Source organism: Oncorhynchus tshawytscha, linkage group LG21, assembly GCF_018296145.1.
Source record: "Oncorhynchus tshawytscha isolate Ot180627B linkage group LG21, Otsh_v2.0, whole genome shotgun sequence".
NCBI lineage: Eukaryota > Metazoa > Chordata > Actinopteri > Salmoniformes > Salmonidae > Oncorhynchus > Oncorhynchus tshawytscha.
The window spans coordinates 30,429,209-30,452,543 of NC_056449.1; the positions used below are offsets into that span (position 1 = coordinate 30,429,209).

The following is a 23,335-nucleotide window of genomic DNA, read 5'->3' on the forward strand; positions in this document are numbered from 1 at the left end:
CTCATCATCATTCCTTCCTCTGTTATAGATCATGTATTCAGCTGGTCTTCCTCCCTCATCATTCCTTCCTCTGTTATAGATCATGTATTCAGCTGGTCTTCCTCCCTCATCATTCCTTCCTCTGTTATTGATCATGTTTTCAGCTGGTCTTCCTCCCTCATCATTCCTTCCTCTGTTATAGATCATGTATTCAGCTGGTCTTCCTCCCTCATCCTGTATTCAGCTGGTCTTCCTCCCTCATCATGTATTCAGCTGGTCTTCCTCTGTCATCATTCCTTACTCTGTTATAGATCATGTATTCAGCTGGTCTTCCTCCCTCATCATGTATTCAGCTGGTCTTCCTCCCTCATCATGTATTCAGCTGGTCTTCCTCCCTCATCATTCCTTCCTCTGTTCTAGATCATGTATTCAGCTGGTCTTCCTCCATCATTCCTTCCTCTATTAGAGATTATGTATTCAGCTGGTCTTCCTCCCTCATCATTCCTTCCTCTGTTATAGGTCATGTATTCAGCTGGTCTCCTCCCTCATCATTCCTTCCTCTGTTATAGATCATGTATTCAGCTGGTCTTCCTCCCTCATCATGTATTCAGCTGGTCTTCATCTCCTTCCTCATCATGTATTCAGCTGGTCTTCCTCCTCATCATTCCTTCCTCTGTTATAGATCATGTATTCAGCTGGTCTTCCTCCCTCATCATTCCTTCCTCTGTTATTGATCATGTTTTCAGCTGGTCTTCCTCCCTCATCATTCCTTCCTCTGTTATAGATCATGTATTCAGCTGGTCTTCCTCCCTCATCATTTATTCAGCTGGTCTTCCTCCCTCATCATGTATTCAGCTGGTCTTCCTCCCTCATCATTATTACTCTGTTATAGATCATGTATTCAGCTGGTCTTCCTCCCTCATCATGTATTCAGCTGGTCTTCCTCCCTCATCATTCCTTCCTCTGTTATAGATCATGTATTCAGCTGGTGTTCCTCCCTCATCATGTATTCAGCTGGTCTTCCTCCCTCATCATTCCTTCCTCTGTTATATATCATGTATTCAGCTGGTCTTCCTCCCTCATCATTCCTTCCTCTGTTATAGATCATGTATTCAGCTGGTCTTCCTCCCTCATCATTCCTTCCTCTGTTATAGATCATGTTTTCAGCTGGTCTTCCTCCCTCATCATTCCTTCCTCTGTTAGAGATCATGTATTCAGCTTGTCTTCCTCCCTCATCATTCCTTCCTCTGTTATAGATCATGTTTTCAGCTGGTCTTCCTCCTTCATCAGTCCTTCCTCTGTTAGAGATCATGTATTCAGCTGGTCTTTCTCCTTCATCATTCCTTCCTCTGTTATAGATCATGTATTCAGCTGGTCTCCTCCCTCATCATTCCTTCCTCTGTTATAGATCATGTATTCAGCTGGTCTTCCTCTCTCATCATGTATTCAGCTGGTCTTCCTCCCTCATCATTCCTTCCTCTGTTATAGATCATGAGCTGGTCTTCCTCCCTCATCATTCAGCTGGTCTTTATAGATCATGTATTCAGCTGGTCTTCCTCCCTCATCATGTATTCAGCTGGTCTTCCTCATCATTCCTTCCTCTAGTATAGATCATGTATTCAGCTGGTCTTCCTCTCTCATCATGTATTCAGCTGGTCTTCCTCCCTCATCATTCCTTCCTCTGTTATAGATCATGTATTCAGCTGGTCTTCCTCCCTCATCATTCCTTCCTCTGTTATAGATCATGTATTCAGCTGGTCTTCCTCCCTCATCATTCCTTCCTCTGTTATAGATCATGTTTTCAGCTGGTCTTCCTCCCTCATCATTCCTTCCTCTGTTAGAGATCATGTATTCAGCTGGTCTTCCTCCCCTCATCATGTCATTCAGCTGGTCTTCCTCCCTCATCATTCCTTCCTCTGTCCTAGATCATGTATTCAGCTGGTCTTCCTCCTCATCATTCCTTCCTCTGTTATAGATCATGTATTCAGCTGGTCTTCCTCCCTCATCATGTATTCAGCAGGTCTTCCTCCCTCATCATTCCTTCCTCTGTTATAGATCATGTATTCAGCTGGTCTTCCTCCCTCATCATTCCTTCCTCTGTTATAGATCATGTTTTCAGCTGGTCTTCCTCCCTCGTCAGTCCTTCCTCTGTTAGAGATCATGTATTCAGCTGGTCTTCCTCCTTCATCATTCCTTCCTCTGTTATAGATCATGTATTCAGCTGGTCTTCCTCTCTCATCATGTATTCAGCTGGTCTTCCTCCCTCATCATTCCTTCCTCTGTTATAGATCATGTATTCAGCTGGTCTTCCTCCCTCATCATGTATTCAGCTGGTCTTCCTCCCTCATCATGTATTCAGCTGGTCTTCCTCCCTCATCATGTATTCAGCTGGTCTTCCTCCCTCATCATTCCTTCCTCTGTTCTAGATCATGTATTCAGCTGGTCTTCCTCTATTAGAGATTATGTATTCAGCTGGTCTTCCTCCCTCATCATTCCTTCTTCTGTTATAGGTCATGTATTAAGCTGGTCTTCCTCCCTCATCATGTATTCAGCTGGTGTTCCTCCCTCATCATTCCTTCCTCTGTTAAAGATCATGTATTCAGCTGGTCTTCCTCCTTCATCATTCCTTCCTCTGTTAGAGATCATGTATTCAGCTGGTCTTCCTCCCTCATCATTCCTTCCTCTGTTATAGATCATGTATTCAGCTGGTCTTCCTCCCTCATCATGTATTCAGCTGGTCTTCCTCCCTCATCATTCCTTCCTCTGTTATATATCATGTATTCAGCTGGTCTTCCTCCCTCATCATTCCTTCCTCTGTTATAGATCATGTATTCAGCTGGTCTTCCTCCCTCATCATTCCTTCCTCTGTTATAGATCATGTTTTCAGCTGGTCTTCCTCCCTCATCATTCCTTCCTCTGTTATAGATCATGTTTTCAGCTGGTCTTCCTCCCTCATCAGTCCTTCCTCTGTTAGAGATCATGTATTCAGCTGGTCTTTCTCCTTCATCATTCCTTCCTCTGTTATAGATCATGTATTCAGCTGGTCTCCTCCCTCATCATTCCTTCCTCTGTTATAGATCATGTATTCAGCTGGTCTTCTTCTCTCATCATGTATTCAGCTGGTCTTCCTCCCTCATCATTCCTTCCTCTGTTATAGATCATGTATTCAGCTGGTCTTCCTCCCTCATCATGTATTCAGCTGGTCTTCCTCCCTCATCATGTATTCAGCTGGTCTTCCTCCGTCATCATTCCTTACTCTGTTATAGATCATGTATTCAGCTGGTCTTCCTCCCTCATCATGTATTCAGCTGGTCTTCCTCCCTCATCATGTATTCAGCTGGTCTTCCTCCCTCATCATTCCTTCCTCTGTTATAGATCATGTATTCAGCTGGTCTTCCTCTCTCATCATGTATTCAGCTGGTCTTCCTCCCTCATCATTCCTTCCTCTGTTATAGATCATGTATTCAGCTGGTCTTCTTCCCTCATCATTCCTTACTCTGTTATAGATCATGTATTCAGCTGGTCTTCCTCCCTCATCATGTATTCAGCTGGTCTTCCTCCCTCATCATTCCTTCCTCTAGTATAGATCATGTATTCAGCTGGTCTTCCTCTCTCATCATGTATTCAGCTGGTCTTCCTCCCTCATCATTCCTTCCTCTGTTATAGATCATGTATTCAGCTGGTCTTCCTCCCTCATCATTCCTTCCTCTGTTAGAGATCATGTATTCAGCTGGTCTTCCTCCCTCATCATTCCTTCCTCTGTTATAGATCATGTATTCAGCTGGTCTTCCTCCCTCATCATGTATTCAGCTGGTCTTCCTCCCTAATCATGTATTCAGCTGGTCTTCCTCCTCATCATTCCTTCCTCTGTTAGAGATCATGTATTCAGCTGGTCTTCCTCCCTCATCATTCCTTCCTCTGTTAGAGATCATGTATTCAGCTGGTCTTCCTCCCTCATCATTCCTTCCTCTGTTATAGATCATGTATTCATCAGTCCTTCCTCTGGAGATCATGTATTCAGCTGGTCTTCCTCCATCATTCCTTCCTCTGTTATAGATCAGCTGGTCTTTTTCATTCCTTCCTCTGTTATAGATCATGTTTTCAGCTGGTCTTCCTCCTTCATCAGTCCTTCCTCTGTTAGAGATCATGTATTCAGCTGGTCTTCCTCCATCATTCCTTCCTCTGTTAGAGATAATGTATTCAGCTGGTCTTCCTCCCTCATCATTCCTTCCTCTGTTATAGATCATGTTTTCAGCTGGTCTTCCTCCCTCATCATTCCTTCCTCTGTTATAGATCATGTTTTCAGCTGGTCTTCCTCCTTCATCAGTCCTTCCTCTGTTAGAGATCATGTATTCAGCTGGTCTTCCTCCATCATTCCTTCCTCTGTTAGAGATAATGTATTCAGCTGGTCTTCCTCCCTCATCATTCCTTCCTCTGTTATAGATCATGTTTTCAGCTGGTCTTCCTCCTTCATCAGTCCTTCCTCTGTTAGAGATCATGTATTCAGCTGGTCTTCCTCCATCATTCCTTCCTCTGTTAGAGATCATGTATTCAGCTGGTCTTCCTCCATCATTCCTTCCTCTGTTAGAGATAATGTATTCAGCTGGTCTTCCTCCCTCATTCCTTCCTCTGTTATAGATCATGTATTCAGCTGGTCTTCCTCCCTCATCATGTATTCAGCTGGTCTTCCTCCCTCATCATTCCTTCCTCTGTTATAGATCATGTATTCAGCTGGTCTTCCACCCTCATCATGTATTCAGCTGCTCAGCACACAGCCTTTACAACACATTCCTCACACATCCTAACCTCCCACACTGTCACACTACTGTGTCCCAATATTCCTACTATATACTGTTGACTCATAGTATTTTATTGAAAAATAAATATTTAACCTTTATTTAAATAGGTAGTCACATAGATTTTAATCTCAATGTTACAAGAGAGCCCTGTACACATTACAATAAAAAATGAATATTAAAACATACGTGTGTATAAAACAATCTTATTCAGCACAATAAAAATGAATATTTGTTTAATAAAAGCCATCCCATTCAGATCAAATCAAATAATTTAAACTGCCTGAGTGTCGCCTGCACATCTAGCAGCAGTGAACTCTGCAGATTGTTACACAAATTAGGGGCATAAAAAACAAAGCGCAGAGACTGAAGTGATCTCTAGTGTTATCCATTCCTGAGAATGGGTTTGGTATGGGTTTGGTAACTTATTACTTTTTATCTTAATTAATTAATTTACATATGGAGGGAGTTTGTCAGGGTGCTTTGTAAATAAATAAGAGAATGCAGCTCTCTTCTTTCAGACAGAGAGGTCCATCCCACATTAAGTACAGACTACAGTGATGAGTCCTAACATTGTCCCCTGTGATAAAACGTATTGCGGAATGGTAGATTGTGTCCAAGGGTTTTAAAACAGAAGCATGTTAACAATATCACCAACATCCAGGGAGAAGCTATGTTTGAACAACTCCTATTTTTAAATTGCAAAAGGCATGATTTATTTTGATGTAAAAAAATAAGATCTTGGATCTTAGCTTCTTAGCTTCTCATTGGTCAGACACAGAACTGAGAACTGGAAGTAAAGGTGGCCAAAGGACGTGTTGGCTTTGTGGATGACCAGTGAAATATACCTGCTGGAGCGCGTGCTACAGGTAGGTGCTGCTGCTTACCTATAAAAGACTTATAGATGACCTGGAGTCAGTAGGTTTGGCGACGAATATGAAGCAAGTGCCAGCCAACGAGAGCATACAAATCAAATCAAATTTATTTGTCACATACACATGGTTAGCAGATGTTAATGCGAGTGTAGCGAAATGCTTGTGCTTCTAGTTCCGACAATGCAGTAATAACCAACAAGTAATCTAACTAACATTTTCAAAACTACTGTCTTATACACAGTGTAAGGGGATAAAGAATATGTACATAAAGATATATGAATGAGTGATGGTACAGAGCAGCATAGGCAAGATACAGTAGATGGTATCGAGTACAGTATATACATATGAGATGAGTATGTAAACAAAGTGGCATAGTTAAAGTGGCTAGTGATACATGTATTACATAAGGATGCAGTAGATGATATAGAGTACAGTATATACGTATGCATATGAGATGAATAATGTAGGGTATGTAACATTATATTAGGTAGCATTGTTTAAAGTGGGTAGTGATATATTTTACATCATTTCCCATCAATTCCCATTATTAAAGTGGCTGGAGTTGAGTCAGTGTCAGTGTCAGTGTGTTGGCAGCAGCCACTCAATGTTAGTGGTGGCTGTTTATCAGTCTGATGGCCTTGGGATAGAAGCTGTTTTTCAGTCTCTCGGTCCCAGCTTTGATGCACCTGTACTGACCTCGCCTTCTGGATGATAGCGGGGTGAACAGGCAGTGGCTCGGGTGGTTGTTGTCCTTGATGATCTTTATGGCCTTCCTGTAGCATCGGGTGGTGTAGGTGTCCTGGAGGGCAGGTAGTTTGCCCCCGGTGATGCGTTGTGCAGACCTCACTACCCTCTGGAGAGCCTTACGGTTGAGGGCGGTGCAGTTGCCATACCAGGCGGTGATACAGCCCGCCAGGATGCTCTCGATTGTGCATCTGTAGAAGTTTGTGAGTGCTTTTGGTGACAAGCCGAATTGAGGTTGAAGTGGCGCTGCTGCGCCTTCTTCACGATGCTGTCTGTGTGAGTGGACCAATTCAGTTTGTCTGTGATGTGTATGCCGAAGAACTTAAAACTTGCTACCCTCTCCACTACTGTTCCATCGATGTGGATAGGGGGGTGTTCCCTCTGCTGTTTCCTGAAGTCCACAATCATCTCCTTAGTTTTGTTGACGTTGAGTGTGAGGTTATTTTCCTGACACCACACTCCGAGGGCCCTCACCTCCTCCCTGTAGGCCGTCTCGTCGTTGTTGGTAATCAAGCCTACCACTGTTGTGTCGTCCGCAAACTTGATGATTGAGTTGGAGGCGTGCGTGGCCACGCAGTCGTGGGTGAACAGGGAGTACAGGAGAGGGCTCAACGCACCCTTGTGGGGCCCCAGTGTTGAGGATCAGCGGGGTAGAGATGTTGTTGCCTACCCTCACCACCTGGGGGCGGCCCGTCAGGAAGTCCAGTACCCAGTTGCACAGGGCGGGGTCGAGACCCAGGGTCTCGAGCTTGATGACGAGCTTGGAGGGTACTATGGTGTTGAATGCCGAGCTGTAGTCGATGAACAGCATTCTCACAAAGGTATTCCTCTTGTCCAGATGGGTTAGGGCAGTGTGCAGTGTGGTTAGGATTGCATCGTCTGTGGACCTATTTGGGCGGTAAGCAAATTGGAGTGGGTCTAGGGTGTCCGGTAGGGTGGAGGTGATATGGTCCTTGACTAGTCTCTCAAAGCACTTCATGATGACGGAAGTGAGTGCTACGGGGCGGTAGTCGTTTAGCTCAGTTACCTTAGCTTTCTTGGGAACAGGAACAATGGTGGCCCTCTTGAAGCATGTGGGAACAGCAGACTGGTATAGGGATTGATTGAATATGTCCGTAAACACACCGGCCAGCTGGTCTGCGCATGCTCTAAGGGCGCGGCTAGGGATGCCGTCTGGGCCTGCAGCCTTGCGAGGGTTAACACGTTTAAATGTCTTACTCACCTCGGCTGCAGTGAAGGAGAGTCCGCATGTTTTCGTTTCAGGCCGTGTCAGTGGCACTGTATTGTCCTCGAAGCGGGCAAAAAAGTTATTTAGTCTGCCTGGGAACAAGACATCCTGGTCCGTGACTGGGCTGGTTTCCTTCTTGTAGTCCGTGATTGACTGTAGACCCTGCCACATACCTCTTGTGTCTGAGCCGTTGAATTGAGATTCTACTTTGGCTCTGTACTGGCGCTTAGCTTGTTTGATAGCCTTGCGGAGGGAATAGCTGCACTGTTTGTATTCGGTCATGTTACCAGTCACCTTGCCCTGATTAAAAGCAGTGGTTCGCGCTTTCAGTTTCACGCGAATGCTGCCATCAATCCACGGTTTCTGGTTAGGGAATGTTTTAATCGTTGCTATGGGAACGACATCTTCAACGCACGTTCTAATGAACTCGCACACCGAATCAGCGTATTCGTCAATGTTGTTATCTGACGCAATACGAAACATCTCCCAGTCCACGTGATGGAAGTCTTGGAGTGTGGAGTCAGCTTGGTCAGACCAGCGTTGAACAGACCTCAGCGTGGGAGCTTCTTTTTTTAGTTTCTGTCTGTAGGCAGGGATCAACAAAATGGAGTCGTGGTCAGCTTTTCCGAAAGGAGGGCGGGGCAGGCCCTTATATGCGTCGCGGAAGTTAGAGTAACAATGATCCAAGGTTTTTCCACCCCTGGTTGCGCAATCGATATGCTGATAAAATTTAGGGAGTCTTGTTTTCAGATTAGCCTTGTTAAAATCCCCAGCTACAATGAATGCAGCCTCCGGATAAATGGATTCCAGTTTGCAAAGAGAAGAGTCAAATAAAGTTCGTTCAGAGCCATAGATGTGTCTGCTTGGGTGGGATATATACGGCTGTGATTATAATCGAAGAGAATTCTCTTGGTAGATAATGTGGTCGACATTTGATTGTGAGGAATTCTAAATCAGGTGAACAGAAGGATTTGAGTTCCTGTATGTTTTTCATCACACCATGTCTCGTTAGCCATAAGGCATATGCCCCCGCCCCTCTTCTTACCAGAAAGATGTTTGTTTCTGTCGGCGCGATGCGTGGAGAAACCCGCTGGCTGCACCGCCTCCGATAGCGTCTCTCCAGTTAGCCATGTTTCCGTGAAGCAAAGAATGTTACAGTCTCTGATGTCCCTCTGGAATGCTACCCTTGCTCGGATTTCATCAACCTTGTTGTCAAGAGACTGGACATTGGAGAGAAGAATGCTAGGGAGTGGTGCACGATGTGCCCGTCTCCGGAGTCTGACCAGAAGACCGCCTCGTTTCCCTCTTTTACGGAGTCGTTTTTTTGGGTCGCCGCATAGGATCCATTCCGTTGTCCTGGTTGAAAGGCAGAACACAGGATCCGCTTCGTGAAAATCATATTCTTGGTCGTACTGATGGTGAGTTGACGCTGATCTTATATTCAGTAGTTCTTCTCGACTGTATGTAATGAAACCCCAAGATGACCTGGGGTACTAATGTAAGAAATAACACGTAAAAAACAAAAAACTGCATAGTTTCCTAGGAACGTGAAGCGAGGCGGCCATCTCTGTCGGCGCCGGAAGTACCTTGCAGATCACAGTGGTGGGTAGTATATGGGGCTTTGGTGACAAAACAGATGGCACTGTGATAGACTGCATCCAATTTGCTGAGTAGAGTGTTGGAGGCTATTTTGTAAATGACATCACTGAAGTCAAGGATCGGTAGGATAGTCAGTTTCACGAGGGTATGTTTGGCAGCATGAGTGAAGGAGGCTTTGTTGTGAAATAGGAAGCCAATGCTAGGTTTAACTATGGATTGGAGATGTTTAGTGTGAGTCTGGAAGGAGAGTTTACAGTCTAACCAGACACCTAGGTATTTGTAGTTGTCCACATATTCTAAGTCAGAACCGTCCAGAGTAGTGATGCTAGTCGGGTGGGTGCGAAAAGCGATCGGTTGAAGAGCATGCATTTCATTTTACTAGCATTTAAGAGCAGTTGGAGGCCACGGAAGAAGAGTTGTATGGCGTTGAAGCTCATTTGGAGGTTTGTTAACAGTGTCCAAAGAAGGGCCACATGTATACAGAATGGTGTTGTCTGCATAGATGTGGATCGAAGAATCACCAGCAGCAAGAGCGACATCTTTGATATATACATAGAAAAGAGTCAGCCAGAGAATTGAACCCTGTGGGACTGCCAGAGGTCTGGACAACAGGCCCTCAGATTTGACACACTGAACTCTGTCTGAGAAGTAGTTGGTGAACCAGGTGAGGCAGTCATTAGAGAAACCAAGGCTGTTGAGTTTGCCAATAAGAATATGGTGATTGACAGAGTCTAAAGCCTTGGCCAGATCGATGAAGACGGCTGCACAGTACTATCTTTTATTGATAGCAGTTATTATATCGTTTTGGACCTTGAGCGTGGCTGAGGTGCACCCATGACCAGCTCTGAAACCAGATTGCATAGCAGAGAAGGTATGGTGAGATTCGAAATGGTCGGTAATCTGTTTGTTGACTTGGCTTTCAAAGACCTTAGAAAGGCAGGGTAGAATAGATATAGGCCTGCAACAGTTTGGGTCTAGAGTGTCTCCCTCTTTGAAGAGGGGGATGACCGTGGCTGCTTTCCAATCTTTAGGAATCTCAGACGAGGAGCCATGAATTCTGTATCAGAGAATTCTAGAGGAGAATGTCAGGCCATCCGTATGTGAGCTGAAGAGTCGATTGGTCATGCAGCAATACAGTGATTCAAAACACACAGTCAAGTTTCACATGAAAATGGTTAAAAAATTAAACATTTGATGTTTTGGAATGGCCTTGTCAAAGTGCAGACCTAATTCCAATTGAGATGTTGTGTCACGTCTTGAAATGAGCAGTTCATGGTTGAAAACCCACAAATGTCACTGATTTTAAAGCAGTTCTGCCAAAATTCCTCCACAGTGATATGAGAAGAACAATAACAGGAAGTGTTTGGTTGGAGACAGTGCAGCTAAAGGAGGCACAACCAGTTATTGAGTGTAAGGGGGAAATTACTTGTTCACACAGGGGAATTGGGTATTGCAAAACTTTGTTAATTAAATAAATACAATAAGTATACTTTTTTTGAGGTTCCCTTTATCTAATATCAGGTTTTGTTTGAAGATCTGAAAACATTCAGTTTAAAAAAATATGCAAAAATAGAGAATCGGACAAATACTTTTCCAGCCAGTGATCTCTGTTTTATCTTGTATCTGTGTAGGTGCTGTATCTCAGCCAGTGATCTCTGTTTTATCTTGTATCTGTGTAGGTGCTGTATCTCAGACAGTGATCTCTGTTTTAATCTTGTATCTGTGTAGGTGCTGTATCTCAGCCAGTGATCTCTGTTTTATCTTGTATCTGTGTAGGTGCTGTATCTCCGCCAGTGATCTCTGTTTTATCTTGTATCTGTAGGTGCTGTATCTCAGCCAGTGATCTCTGTTTTATCTTGTATCTGTGTAGGTGTTGTATCTCAGCCAGTGATCTCTATTGGTGGAACTAAAGGCTGGGGGGTGGTCCTGAAGTGTGAGTCTGGAGGCTGGTTTCCTAAACCTGAGATGGAGTGGCTGGACAGTTCTGGAACCATCCTCCCTGCTGATGGAGCTCCAGAGATATACAGGGACTCAGAGGACCTCTACGCTGTGAGACGACATGTCACCGTGAACAAGACTGACACCAACAGGTTCACCTGTAGAGTTCAACAGCCAGAGATCAACCATCTGAAGGAGACAAAGATTCATGTCTCAGGTGAGGTCTTCATTAGTTAACCCAAATAACTGAGACCCCTTGTTAGTTAGACTAGTTAGTGGACGACTGTTTAAGGGATGACCTTATTGGTCTAAGCTGTTTTCAGTAGTACTGTTTTTATAAATGATGTTTACTTCCTGTACAGTATATACTACAGTACCAGTCAAATTTGGACACACCTACTCATTCAAGGGTTTTTCTTTATTTTTACTATTTTCTACATTTTAGAATAATAGTGAAGACATTAACACAAAAGGAATCATGTAGTAACCTAAAAAGTGTTAAATCAAAATACATTTTATATTTGACATTTCTTCAAAGTAGCCACCCTTTGCCTTGATGACAGCTTTTCACACTTTTGGCATTCTCTCAACCAGCTCCACCTGGAATGTTTTCCAACAGTCTTGGAGGAGTTCCCACATATGCTGAGCACTTGTTGGCTGCTTTTCCTTCACTCTGCGGTCCGACTCATCCCAGACCATCTCAATTGGGTTGAGGTCGGGTGATTGTGGAGGCCAGGTCATCTGATGCAGCACTCCATCACTCTCCTTCTTGGTCAAATAGCCCTTACACAGCCTGGTGTGTTGGGTCATTGTCCTGTTGAAAAACAAATGATAGTCCCACTAAGCCCAAACCAGATGGGATGGTGTCTCGCTGGAGAATGCTCGAATTCAAAATAAATCACTGACAGTCACCATCACACCACCTCCTCCATGTTTCACGGTGGGAACCACACATGCAGAGATCATCCGTTCACCTAATCTGCGTCTCACAAAGACATGGCAGTTGGAACCAAATATCTCAAATGTGGATTCATTAGACCAAAGGACAGATTTCCTGTCTAATGTCCAGTGCTTGTGTTTCTTGGCCCAAGCAATTCTCTTGTTCTTATTGGTGTCCTTTAATAGTGGTTTCTTTCTTTCCAGCAATTCAACCATGAAGGTCTGATTCACACAGTCTCCTCTGAACAGTTGATGTTGAGATGTGTCTGTTACTTGAACTCTGAAGCATTTATTTGGGCTGCAATCTGAGGTGCAGTTAACTCTAATGAACACATCCTCTGCAGCAGAGGTAACTCTGGCTCTTCCTTTCCCGTGGCGGTCCTCATGAGAGTCAGATTCATCATAGCGCTTGATGGTTTTTACAACTGCACTTGAAGAGACTTTCAAAGTTCTTGAAATGTTCCATATTGACTGACCTTCATGTCTTAAAGTAGTGATGGACTGTTGTTTCTCTTTGCTTATTTGAGCTGTTCTTTCTGGTCGTGCTGCTGCTCGAGTTTCAACTGTTCTGCCTGCGCCTATGGAACCCTGACCTGTTCACTGGACGTGCTACCTTATCCCAGACCTAGCCTTTCCTCTCCGCCACAGAACACCCAGAGCTGTATACAGGTCATAAAAACAATGTGGGTTTGACATAGTTGAAACACACAGGACAGATTAAAGGACCAGTGTGTTTACCTTAACCCCTCTCTACTGCACTCAAATCAATCAAATCAAATTGTATTTGTCACATACACATGGTTAGCAGATGTTAATGCGAGTGTAGCGAAATGCTTGTGCTTCTAGTTCCGACAATGCAGTAATAACGAACAAGTAATCTAACTAACAATTCCAAAACTACTACCTTATAGACACAAGTGTAAGGGGATAAGAATATGTACATAAAGATATATGAGTGAGTGATGGTACAGAGCGGCATAGGCAAGATACAGTAGATGGTATTGAGTGCAGTATATACATATGAGATGAGTATGTAAACCAAGTGGCATAGTTTAAAGTGGCTAGTGATACATGTATTACATAAAGATGCAGTAGATGATATAGAGTACAGTATATACATATACATATGAGATGAATAATGTAGGGTATGTAAACATTATATTAGGTAGCATTGTTTAAAGTGGCTAGTGATATATTTTACATAATTTCCCATCAATTCACATTATTAAAGTGGCTGGAGTTGAGTCAGTGTGTTGGCAGCAGCCACTCAATGTTAGTGGTGGCTGTTTAACAGTCTGATGGCCTTGAGATAGAAGCTGTTTTTCAGTCTCTCGGTCCCAGCCTTGATGCACCTGTACTGACCTCGCCTTCTGGATGATAGCAGGGTGAACAGGCAGTGGCTCGGGTGGTTGTTGTCCTTGATGATCTTTATGGCCTTCCTGTGACATCGGGTGGTGTAGGTGTCCTGGAGGGCAGGTAGTTTGCCCCCGGTGATGCGTTGTGCAGACCTCACTACCCCCTGGAGAGCCTTACGGTTGTGGGCGGGGCAGTTGCCGTACCAGGCGGTGATACAGCCCGCCAGGATGCTCTCGATTGTGCATCTGTAGAAGTTTGTGAGTGCTTTTGGTGACAAGCCGAATTTCTTCAGCCTCCTGAGGTTGAAGAGGCGCTGCTGCGCCTTCTTCACGATGCTGTCTGTGTGGGTGGACCAATTCAGTTTGTCTGTGATGTGTACGCCGAGGAACTTAACTTACTACTCTCCACTACTGTCCACTACTGTCCCATCAATGTGGATAGGGGGGTGTTCCCTCTACTGTTTCCTGAAGTCCACAATCATCTTAGTTTTGTTGACGTTGAGTGTGAGGTTATTTTCCTGACACCACACTCCGAGGGCCCTCACCTCCTCCCTGTAGGCCATCTCGTCGTTGTTGGTAATCAAGCCTACCACTGTTGTGTCGTCCGCAAACTTGATGATTGAGTTGGAGGCGTGCGTGGCCACGCAGTCGTGGGTGAACAGGGAGTACAGGAGAGGGCTCAGAACGCACCCTTGTGGGGCCCCCGTGTTGAGGATCAGCGGGGTGGAAATGTTGTTGCCTACCCTCACCACCTGGGGGCGGCCCGTCAGGAAGTCCAGTACCCAGTTGCACAGGGCGGGGTCGAGACCCAGGGTCTCGAGCTTGATGACGAGCTTGGAGGGCACTATGGTGTTAAATGCCGAGCTGTAGTCGATGAACAGCATTCTCACATAGGTATTCCTCTTGTCCAGATGGGTTAGGGCAGTGTGCAGTGTGGTTGAGATTGCATCGTCTGTGGACCTATTTGGGCGGTAAGCAAATTGGAGTGGGTCTAGGGTGTCAGGTAGGGTGGAGGTGATATGGTCCTTGACTAGTCTCTCAAAGCACTTCATGATGACGGAAGTGAGTGTTACGGGGCGGTAGTCGTTTAGCTCAGTTACCTTAGCTTTCTTGGGAACAGGAACAATGGTGGCCCTCTTGAAGCATGTGGGAACAACAGACTGGTATAGGGATTGATTGAATATGTCCGTGAACACACCAGCCAGCTGGTCTGCGCATGCTCTGAGGGCGCGGCTGGGGATGCCGTCTGGGCCTGCAGCCTTGCAAGGGTTGACACGTTTAAATGTTTTCCTCACGTCGGCTGCAGTGAAGGAGAGTCCGCATGTTTTAGTTGCGGGCCGTGTCAGTGGCACTGTATTGTCCTCAAAGCGGGCAAAAAAGTTATTTAGTCTGCCTCGGAGCAAGACATCCTGGTCCGTGACTGGGCTCGTTTTCTTTTTGTAATCCGTGATTGACTGTAGACCCTGCCACATACCTCTTGTGTCTGAGCCGTTGAATTGAGATTCTACTTTGTCTCTATACTGACGCTTAGCTTGTTTGATGGCCTTGCGGAGGGAATAGTTACACTGTTTGTATTCGGTCATGTTTCCGGTCACCTTGCCCTGATTAAAAGCAGTGGTTCGGGCTTTCAGTTTCACCAATCCACGGTTTCTGGTTTGGGAATGTTTTAATCGTTGCTATGGGAACGACATCTTCAACGCACGTTCTAATGAACTCGCTCACCGAATCAGCGTATTCGTCAATGTTGTTGTCTGACGCAATACGAAACATATCCCAGTCCACGTGATGGAAGCAGTCTTGGAGTGTGGAATCAGATTGGTCGGACCAGCGTTGCACAGAGCTCAGCGCGGGAGCTTCTTGTTTTAGTTTCTGTCTGTAGGCAGGGATCAACAAAATGGAGTCATGGTCAGCTTTTCCGAAAGGAGGGCGGGGCAGGGCCTTATATGCGTCGCGGAAGTTAGAATAGCAGTGATCCAAGGTTTTTCCAGCCCTGGTTGCGCAATCGATATGCTGATAAAATTTAGGGAGTCTTGTTTTCAGATTAGCCTTGTTAAAATCCCCAGCTACAATGAATGCAGCCTCCGGATAAATGGATTCCAGTTTGCAAAGAGTCAAATAAAGTTCGTTCAGAGCCATCGATGTGTCTGCTTGGGGGGGAATATATACGGCTGTGATTATAATCGAAGAGAATTCCCTTGGAAGATAATGCGGTCGACATTTGATTGTGAGGAATTCTAAATCAGGTGAAGGAAGGACTTGAGTACCTGTATGTTGTTATGATCACACCACGTCACGTTAACCATGAAGCATACGCCCCGCCCCTCTTCTTACCAGAAAGATGTTTGTTTCTGTCGGCGCGATGCGTGGAGAAACCAGCTGGCTGCACCGATTCCGATAGCGTCTCTCCAGTGAGCCATGTTTCCGTGAAGCAAAGAACGTTACAGTCTCTGATGTCCCTCTGGAATGCTACCCTTGCTCGGATTTCATCAACCTTGTTGTCAATAGACTGGACATTGGCGAGAAGAATGCTAGGGAGTGGTGCACGATGTGCCCGTCTCCGGAGTCTGACCAGAAGACCGCTCCGTTTCCCCCTTTTACGAATTCGTTTTTTTGGGTCGCCGGCTGGGATCCATTCCGTTGTCCTGGGTGAAAGGCAGAACACAGGATCCGCTTCGCGAAAGTCATATTCTTGGTCGTACTGATGGTGAGTTGACGCTGCTCTTATGTTCAGTAGTTCTTCTCGACTGTATGTAATGAAACCTAAGATGACCTGGGGTACTTACTAATGTAAGAAATAACACGTAAAAAAACAAAAAACTGCATAGTTTCCTAGGAACGCGAAGCGAGGCGGCCATTTCTGTCGGCGCCGGAAGTACCAACTACTTCCTAATTCATTTACAACTTGAACGCTGCAAAGTGGGCATCAAGGACATTAACACTCAAGGGGGATTATCCATTGCCAAACCTAGGCTGGTGTTGCGGAGATGGTTTGCATGATGAGTGACCTTAACTGGGACTTAAACTCATTTGTTGACATTAAAATTAACTTGGTCTTTTACCTAATAGGGCTATCTTCTGTGTACCATCCCTACCTTGTCACAACACAACTGATTAGCTCAGACGCATTAAGAAGGAAATAAATTCCACAAATTAACCAGGCACACCTGTTAATTGAAATGCATTCCAGGTGACAACGTCATGAACCTGGTTAAGAGAATGCCAAGAGTGTTCAAAGCTGTCATCAAGGGGTAGTACAAATAAATAAATAAATAAATAGTACAAATAAAGAAAAAGCCTGAGTGTCCAAACTTTTGACTGGTATGTATGCTGTGTTGTAATGGTTTTACTGGCTTCTCTGTCTCAGGTGAGGTCTTCATTGGTTAACCCAAATACCTGAGACCACTTGTTTGTTATACTAGTTACTGGACGACGGTTTCCTAAGGGATGACCTTATTGGTCTGTGTTCAGTAGTATTTATAAATGATGCTTTACTTCCTGTGCAGTATATATATGTAGTGTTGTAATGGTTTGACATGGCTTCTCTGTTTCAGATGACATGTTTCCTAAATCACAAGTAGGGTTGATTATTGGTCTATCAATACTATTAGCTGTTGTAGTTCTTGTAGCTTCAGCTGGTGTCTACAAGTGGAGAAAACATGTTATAGGTGAGTTTAACCTTGACCTCTGACTGGTCCTTGATGTCATCATTAAGAGTCCCTCAGTCAGAGATATTAAACATACTGAAGGTGAGTTTAACCTTGACCTTGACTCTATTCATTTATACCAGGTTACATTCAGACCAGACCTGTATTAGATTAGGATATAACTAGGAATGACCCATATACTGTCCATTAGACTATTCATTTATACCAGGTGACCTTCAGACCAGTCCTGTATTAGATCAGGATATAACTAGGAATGACCCATATACTGTCCATTAGACTATATTCATTTATACCAGGTTACCTTCAGACCAGTCCTGTATTAGATCAGTATACAACTAGGAATGTCCTGTGAAGCTTGTTGTTCAATCCAAATAGTTTAAAATAATAAATTTTAACTTAAAAATTACAGACAAATGGACAGGAAGTCTTAAAGTCACAGATTTTGAAAAACAATTAGATTAATTACTAATTAGATTTGCTTTTCAATGATTAGATTAGATAATTAGATTACATTATTTTTTAATGATTAGATTAGATAATTAGATTACATTACTTTTTAATGATTATAATTGTTTTTATATATTTCTCTACAGAGAAACGTTTTAGGACTATGAAGATGTTTCATGAACTATTGGAAAGACATAGTAAGTGGGCTGTTGTCTTGTTAGAGTTTCACATATTAGAGATTATGATTATTACTATAATACTGATGGGTCAACTGTTAATCACAGACCTCATGGTTTTACCAGTCTATCACCTGGGTAAGAACCTCTCTACCTCTGGTTACATATCACTGGAATATAAACCTTATCTATTACTGTAAGACTGATGGATCCACTTTGTCTGGTTCTACAGTCTAACTCTACATCTAACCTGACTAGTAATGTCCTCTTGTTCTACAGTATATAACTCTACATCTGTTTTCTTTCCTGTCTAGGTCAGATAATGTTTGTGGACATTCACAAGGATGACCTCATACAGAGTGTTACCATGGTGATTCCCATAGCATTTTACTTGATCCATTCTGACGGGTACTCTGAGATCCATGCTGCCACCACTAGAAAGGACCAGATGACACTGTTGTACCAGGCTCTAGAAGAAGCAGAAGACTCAATGGTGAAATCAGACTTTTACAGGATTCTACTGGATCTGGAACCTGACGTTGTCAACCACCCGGGTCAGAACCCCTCTACCTCTTGTTACATATCACTGGAATATAAACCTTATCTAGTCTATCACCTGGGTAAGAACCTCTCTACCTCTGGTTACATATCACTGGAATATAAAACCTTATCTAGTCTATCACCTGGGTAGACCAGAGGAACCAGGCTCTGAGGGGTGACCAGTCCTCTACTGGCTGTACTGGGTAGACCAGAGGAACCAGGCTCTGAGGTGTGACCAGTCCTCTACGGGCTGTACTGGGTAGACCAGAGGAACCAGGCTCTGAGGGGTGACCAGTCCTCTACTGGCTGTACTGGGTAGAGAGGAACCAGGCTCAGAGGGGTGACCAGTCCTTACTGGCTGTACTGGGTAGAGAGGAACCAGGCTCTGAGGGGTTGCCAGTCCTTTACTGGCTGTACTGGGTAGAGCGGAACCAGGCTCTGAGGGGTGACCAGTCCTCTACTGGCTGTACTGGGTAGAGAGTGACCAGGCTCTGAGGGGTGACCAGTCCTCTACTGGCTGTACTGGGTAGACCAGAGGAACCAGGCTCTGAGGTGTGACCAGTCCTCTACTGGCTAGACCAGAGGAACCAGGCTCTGAGGGGTGACCAGTCCTCTACTGGCTGTACTGGGTAGACCAGAGGAACCAGGCTCTGAGGGGTGACCAGTCCTCTACTGGCTGTACTGGGTAGACCAGAGGAACCAGGCTCTGAGGGGTGACCAGTTCTCTACTGACTGTAATGGGTAGAGAGTGACCAGGCTCTGAGGGGTGACCAGTCCTCTACTGGCTGTACTGGGTAGACCAGAGGAACCAGGCTCTGAGGGGTGACCAGTTCTCTACTGACTGTAATGGGTAGAGAGTGACCAGGCTCTGAGGGGTGACCAGTCCTCTACTGGCTGTACTGGGTAGACCAGAGGAACCAGGCTCTGAGGGGTGACCAGTCCTCTCTGGCTGTACTGGGTAGACCAGAGGAACCAGGCTCTGAGGGGTGACCAGTCCTCTACTGGCTGTACTGGGTAGACCAGAGGAACCAGGCTCTGAGGGGGTGACCAGTTCTCTACTGACTGTAATGGGTAGACCAGGCTCTGAGGGGTGACCAGTCCTCTACTAGCTGTACTGGGTAGACCAGAGGAACCAGGCTCTGAGGGGTGACCAGTCCTCTACTGGCTGTACTGGGTAGAGAGGAACCAGGCTCAGAGGGGTGACCAGTCCTTACTGGCTGTACTGGGTAGACCAGAGGAACCAGGCTCTGAGGGGTGACCAGTCCTCTACTGGCTGTACTGGGTAGACCAGAGGAACCAGGCTCTGAGGGGTGACCAGTCCTCTACTGGCTGTACTGGGTAGAGAGGAACCAGGCTCAGAGGGGTGACCAGTCCTTACTGGCTGTACTGGGTAGACCAGAGGAACCAGGCTCTGAGGGGTGACCAGTCCTCTACTGGCTGTACTGGGTAGAGAGGAACCAGGCTCAGAGGGGTGACCAGTCCTTACTGGCTGTACTGGGTAGAGAGGAACCAGGCTCTGAGGGGTGACCAGTCCTCTACTGGCTGTACTGGGTAGACCAGAGGAACCAGGCTCTGAGGGGTGACCAGTCCTTACTGGCTGTACTGGGTAGAGAGGAACCAGGCTCTGAGGGGTGACCAGTCCTCTACTGGCTGTACTGGGTAAAGAGGAACCAGGCTCCGAGGAGTTGCCAGCAGGATAATAACACAATGGTTTTCAACATGTCTTCGAACTGACTGTTTGTTTTTTAGGACGACCCAAAGATTCAGATGAGGAAGATCTTTACCTTGGTAAGTAGTGTGTTTGTGTCTGATGCGCCTGTGTTCCTGACTGTCTGTTTTGGTTGCAAGATGAGTGAATATCTTCTCCCCCCTAGATGAACTTGTTCAAAACCTGCCTGGACAGCTGGGTAAGTGTTGTCTATGTGTTTACTATATTCATGTAATTTCAACATTACCAACATTATTAGGAAATAGAGGACAGGTAGTCTTTGTCTTCATGTTCCATAATACATCATGTTTTGTTTTTTCTGTTTTCTGTCTACAGAGAAGATCAGAAAACATAGGGGTGAGTTGTGAACGTCTGTGCATGTATAAAAAATAAATAAATACATAAATACATAAATAAATACATAAATAAATACATAAATAAATACATAAATAAATACATAAATAAATACATAAATACATAAATAAATACATAAATACATACATAAATACATACATACATACATACATAAATAAATACATAAATAAATACATAAATAAATACATAAATAAATACATAAATAAATACATAAATACATAAATAAATAAATATATATATATATATATTGTATGAATCTCATAGGTTCTCTACTGGACCTGTTAGATTCTCTACTGGAGCAATAGGGAGAAATAAAGACCTCACAACTGAATCATTTCAGATCAGAATGACGGCCTGTATTTTATTAATACAAATATTAACAAAAAAGATTCACCTTGAGTAAATACTGATACGTGAAATTTGTACAATGAGCTCAAAGTGACCGAGCAGTTGAAGATGTCAGTAACTGTTTGTCTGGAGCTTCATGAAATGGGTTTCCATGGCCGAGCACCCGCACACAAGCCTAAGATCACCATGCACAATGCCAAGTGTCGGGTGGAGTGGTGTAAAGCTCACCGCCATTGGACTCTGGAGCAGTGGAAACGCGTTCTCTGGAGTGATGAATCACGCTTCACCATCTGGCAGTCCGACAGATGAATCTGGGTTTGACGGATGCCAGGAGAACACTACCTGCCCCAATGCATAATGCCAACTGTAAAGTATGGTGGAAAAGGAATAATGGTCTGGGGCTGTTGTTCATGGTTCGGGCCCCTTAGTTCCAGTGAAGGAACATCTTAACACTACAGCATAAAATGACATCCTAGATGATTCTGTGCTTCCAACTTTGTGGCAACAGTTTGGGAAAGGCCCTTTCACATTTCAGCATGACAATGCCCCCGTGCACAAATGGAGGTCCATACAGAAATGGTTGGTCGAGATTGGTGTGGAAGAATTTGACTGGCATGCACAGAGAACCCTGACCTGAACCCCATCGAACACCTTTGGGATGAATTGGAAAGCCGACTGTGAGCCAGGCCTAATCGCCCAACATCAGTGCCCGACCTCACTAATGCTCTTGTGGCTGAATGGAACCAGGTCCCCACAGCAATGTTCCATCATCTAGTAGAAAGCCTTCCCAGAATAGTGGAGGCTGTTATAGCAGCAAAGGGGGACCAACTCCATATTAATGCCCATGATTTTGGAATGAGATGTTCAATGAGCAGGTGTCCACATACTTTTGGTCATGTAGTGTATAAATCTCATGATTTAATTATTTAAATCTCACTGTCCTTTAATCTGTATTTGTTTTCACCAGATGATCTCAAAGAAAAACTAAGTAAGTCTGTCTGTCTTCATTTTCATTTTCATTTTGTTAAGGTTTGCTCAGCATCTGACTATCTGTTCTTGTCCTCAGGGAAAGCTGAAGAGACCATCAAATCCCTCTCCACCTCTTCAGGTGGTCAACATGAAACACAGACTCCTTCCCAAAGTAATCAGTCTTTATGATTCTAATGTTTCTACAATTACTGTTCAGGTTATTATATCTATCTTTCTCTCTCTCTGTCTGGTCAGTTTATTCTGGTGTTGTTGATTGAGATCAACCTTTCTATCTTTAATAGATGAGTCAGAGATTGAAGAGATGGAAATTAAGTCTTTACCTGGTCCAGGGAGGAAGTCTGCTCCTGAGATGGAGTCTTTACTGGATGAGCTGGAGATGGGAGGAAGAGTTACTTTGGACAATAACTATATGCTATAGGGTTACTATAGAGAGACTATAACTCTCCTAGCCCACCTAACAAAGCTGAGTTACTATAGACAGACTATAACTATAGAGAGACTATAACTTTCTATAGAGACTTAACCCACCTAACAAAGCTGAGTTTCGGAGTATATAACTTGTGAGTGATATGAATCTTGGTAAGACAAAGTCATTTGATAAACATGTTAGTCAGTTCTCTATAATCCACTTTCAGTAGTTAGTTCTTTACTTTTTGAAGTTTTACTACCCAAGTTTGTATTATGGGTTTATATCCATTTCCTGGTTATTCTATATATGTTTTCCCCATAAACAATGTCTTTCTCATCCCCCTCAGGAGCTGATAGAGTTGAATTGAATGGAATGATGGACTAATGTCTCCTGTTAGAATCTTTTACAGACTCTTATGTCCAGTACCTGATAATCAGGTATATCAACCAGACCACAGGACTGATGTCTCCTGTTACAGACTCTCTTATGTCCAGTACCTGATCATCAGGTATATCAACAAGACCACAGGAGGTTGGTGGCACTTTAATTGGGGAGGACGGGCTAGTGGTAATGGCTGAAGAGGAATCAGTGGACTGGTATCGAATACGTCAAACACGTGGTTTCCATGGTTTCCATGTTTGATGCTTGAGCTGTCCTCCCCTCAACAGCCTCCTGTGAACAAGACTGATAAAACCATTTGTTGAAATGTTTATATTTCTGCTGTAGCTTCAACTTGTCAGCTTCTATTGTAGCTTCAACCTGTCAGCTTCTATTGTAGCGTCAACCTGTCAGCTTCTATTGTAGCTTCAACCTGTCAGCTTCTATTGTAGCTTCAACCTGTCAGCTTCTATTGTAGCTTCAACCTGTCAGCTTCTATTGTAGCTTCAACCTGTCAGCTTCTATTGTAGCTTCAACCTGTCAGCTTCTATTGTAGCTTCAACCTGTCAGCTTCTATTGTAGCTTCAACCTGTCAGCTTCTATTGTAGCTTCAACCTGTCAGCTTCTATTGTAGCTTCATGTCAATGTGCCAGTTTTTATTTGACTTTGTGAAGTGTTTATTTTTGCTCTACTTGTTTAGTTTTCACCTTGATTATATACAGAGGGGTCAGAAGTTATTGACATCCTTGCTGAAGATTAGCTGTTCATAGATCCCCAGACAATTTAGAAAAATAGGCCTGAATTGAACGTACACCCAAAACAAGCCAGTTGAGGGTGCATAGAGCC

The 23,335-nt window shown here is 44.3% G+C and overlaps 1 protein-coding gene across 2 annotated transcripts in view; it reads left to right on the forward strand.

Moving 5' to 3' along the window:
• Positions 1-22,971, forward strand: part of LOC112235497 (butyrophilin subfamily 3 member A2) — a 33,753-nt gene extending 10,782 nt beyond the window's left edge. Inside the window, exons 3-12 of one of the 2 annotated variants that reach the window (XM_024403949.2) lie at positions 11,092-11,376; positions 17,005-17,118; positions 17,712-17,762; positions 18,056-18,295; positions 20,031-20,069; positions 20,156-20,188; positions 20,326-20,346; positions 21,680-21,700; positions 21,779-21,853; positions 21,984-22,971. In XM_024403949.2, coding sequence (XP_024259717.1) covers positions 11,092-11,376; positions 17,005-17,118; positions 17,712-17,762; positions 18,056-18,295; positions 20,031-20,069; positions 20,156-20,188; positions 20,326-20,346; positions 21,680-21,700; positions 21,779-21,853; positions 21,984-22,120 — 1,016 coding nt within the window. In that variant the 3' untranslated portion in view covers positions 22,121-22,971. The remainder of the gene's footprint in view (positions 1-11,091; positions 11,377-17,004; positions 17,119-17,711; positions 17,763-18,055; positions 18,296-20,030; positions 20,070-20,155; positions 20,189-20,325; positions 20,347-21,679; positions 21,701-21,778; positions 21,854-21,983) is intronic. The other variant, XM_024403950.2, reaches the window with a different exon arrangement.
• The last annotated feature ends 364 nt before the right edge of the window (positions 22,972-23,335 follow it).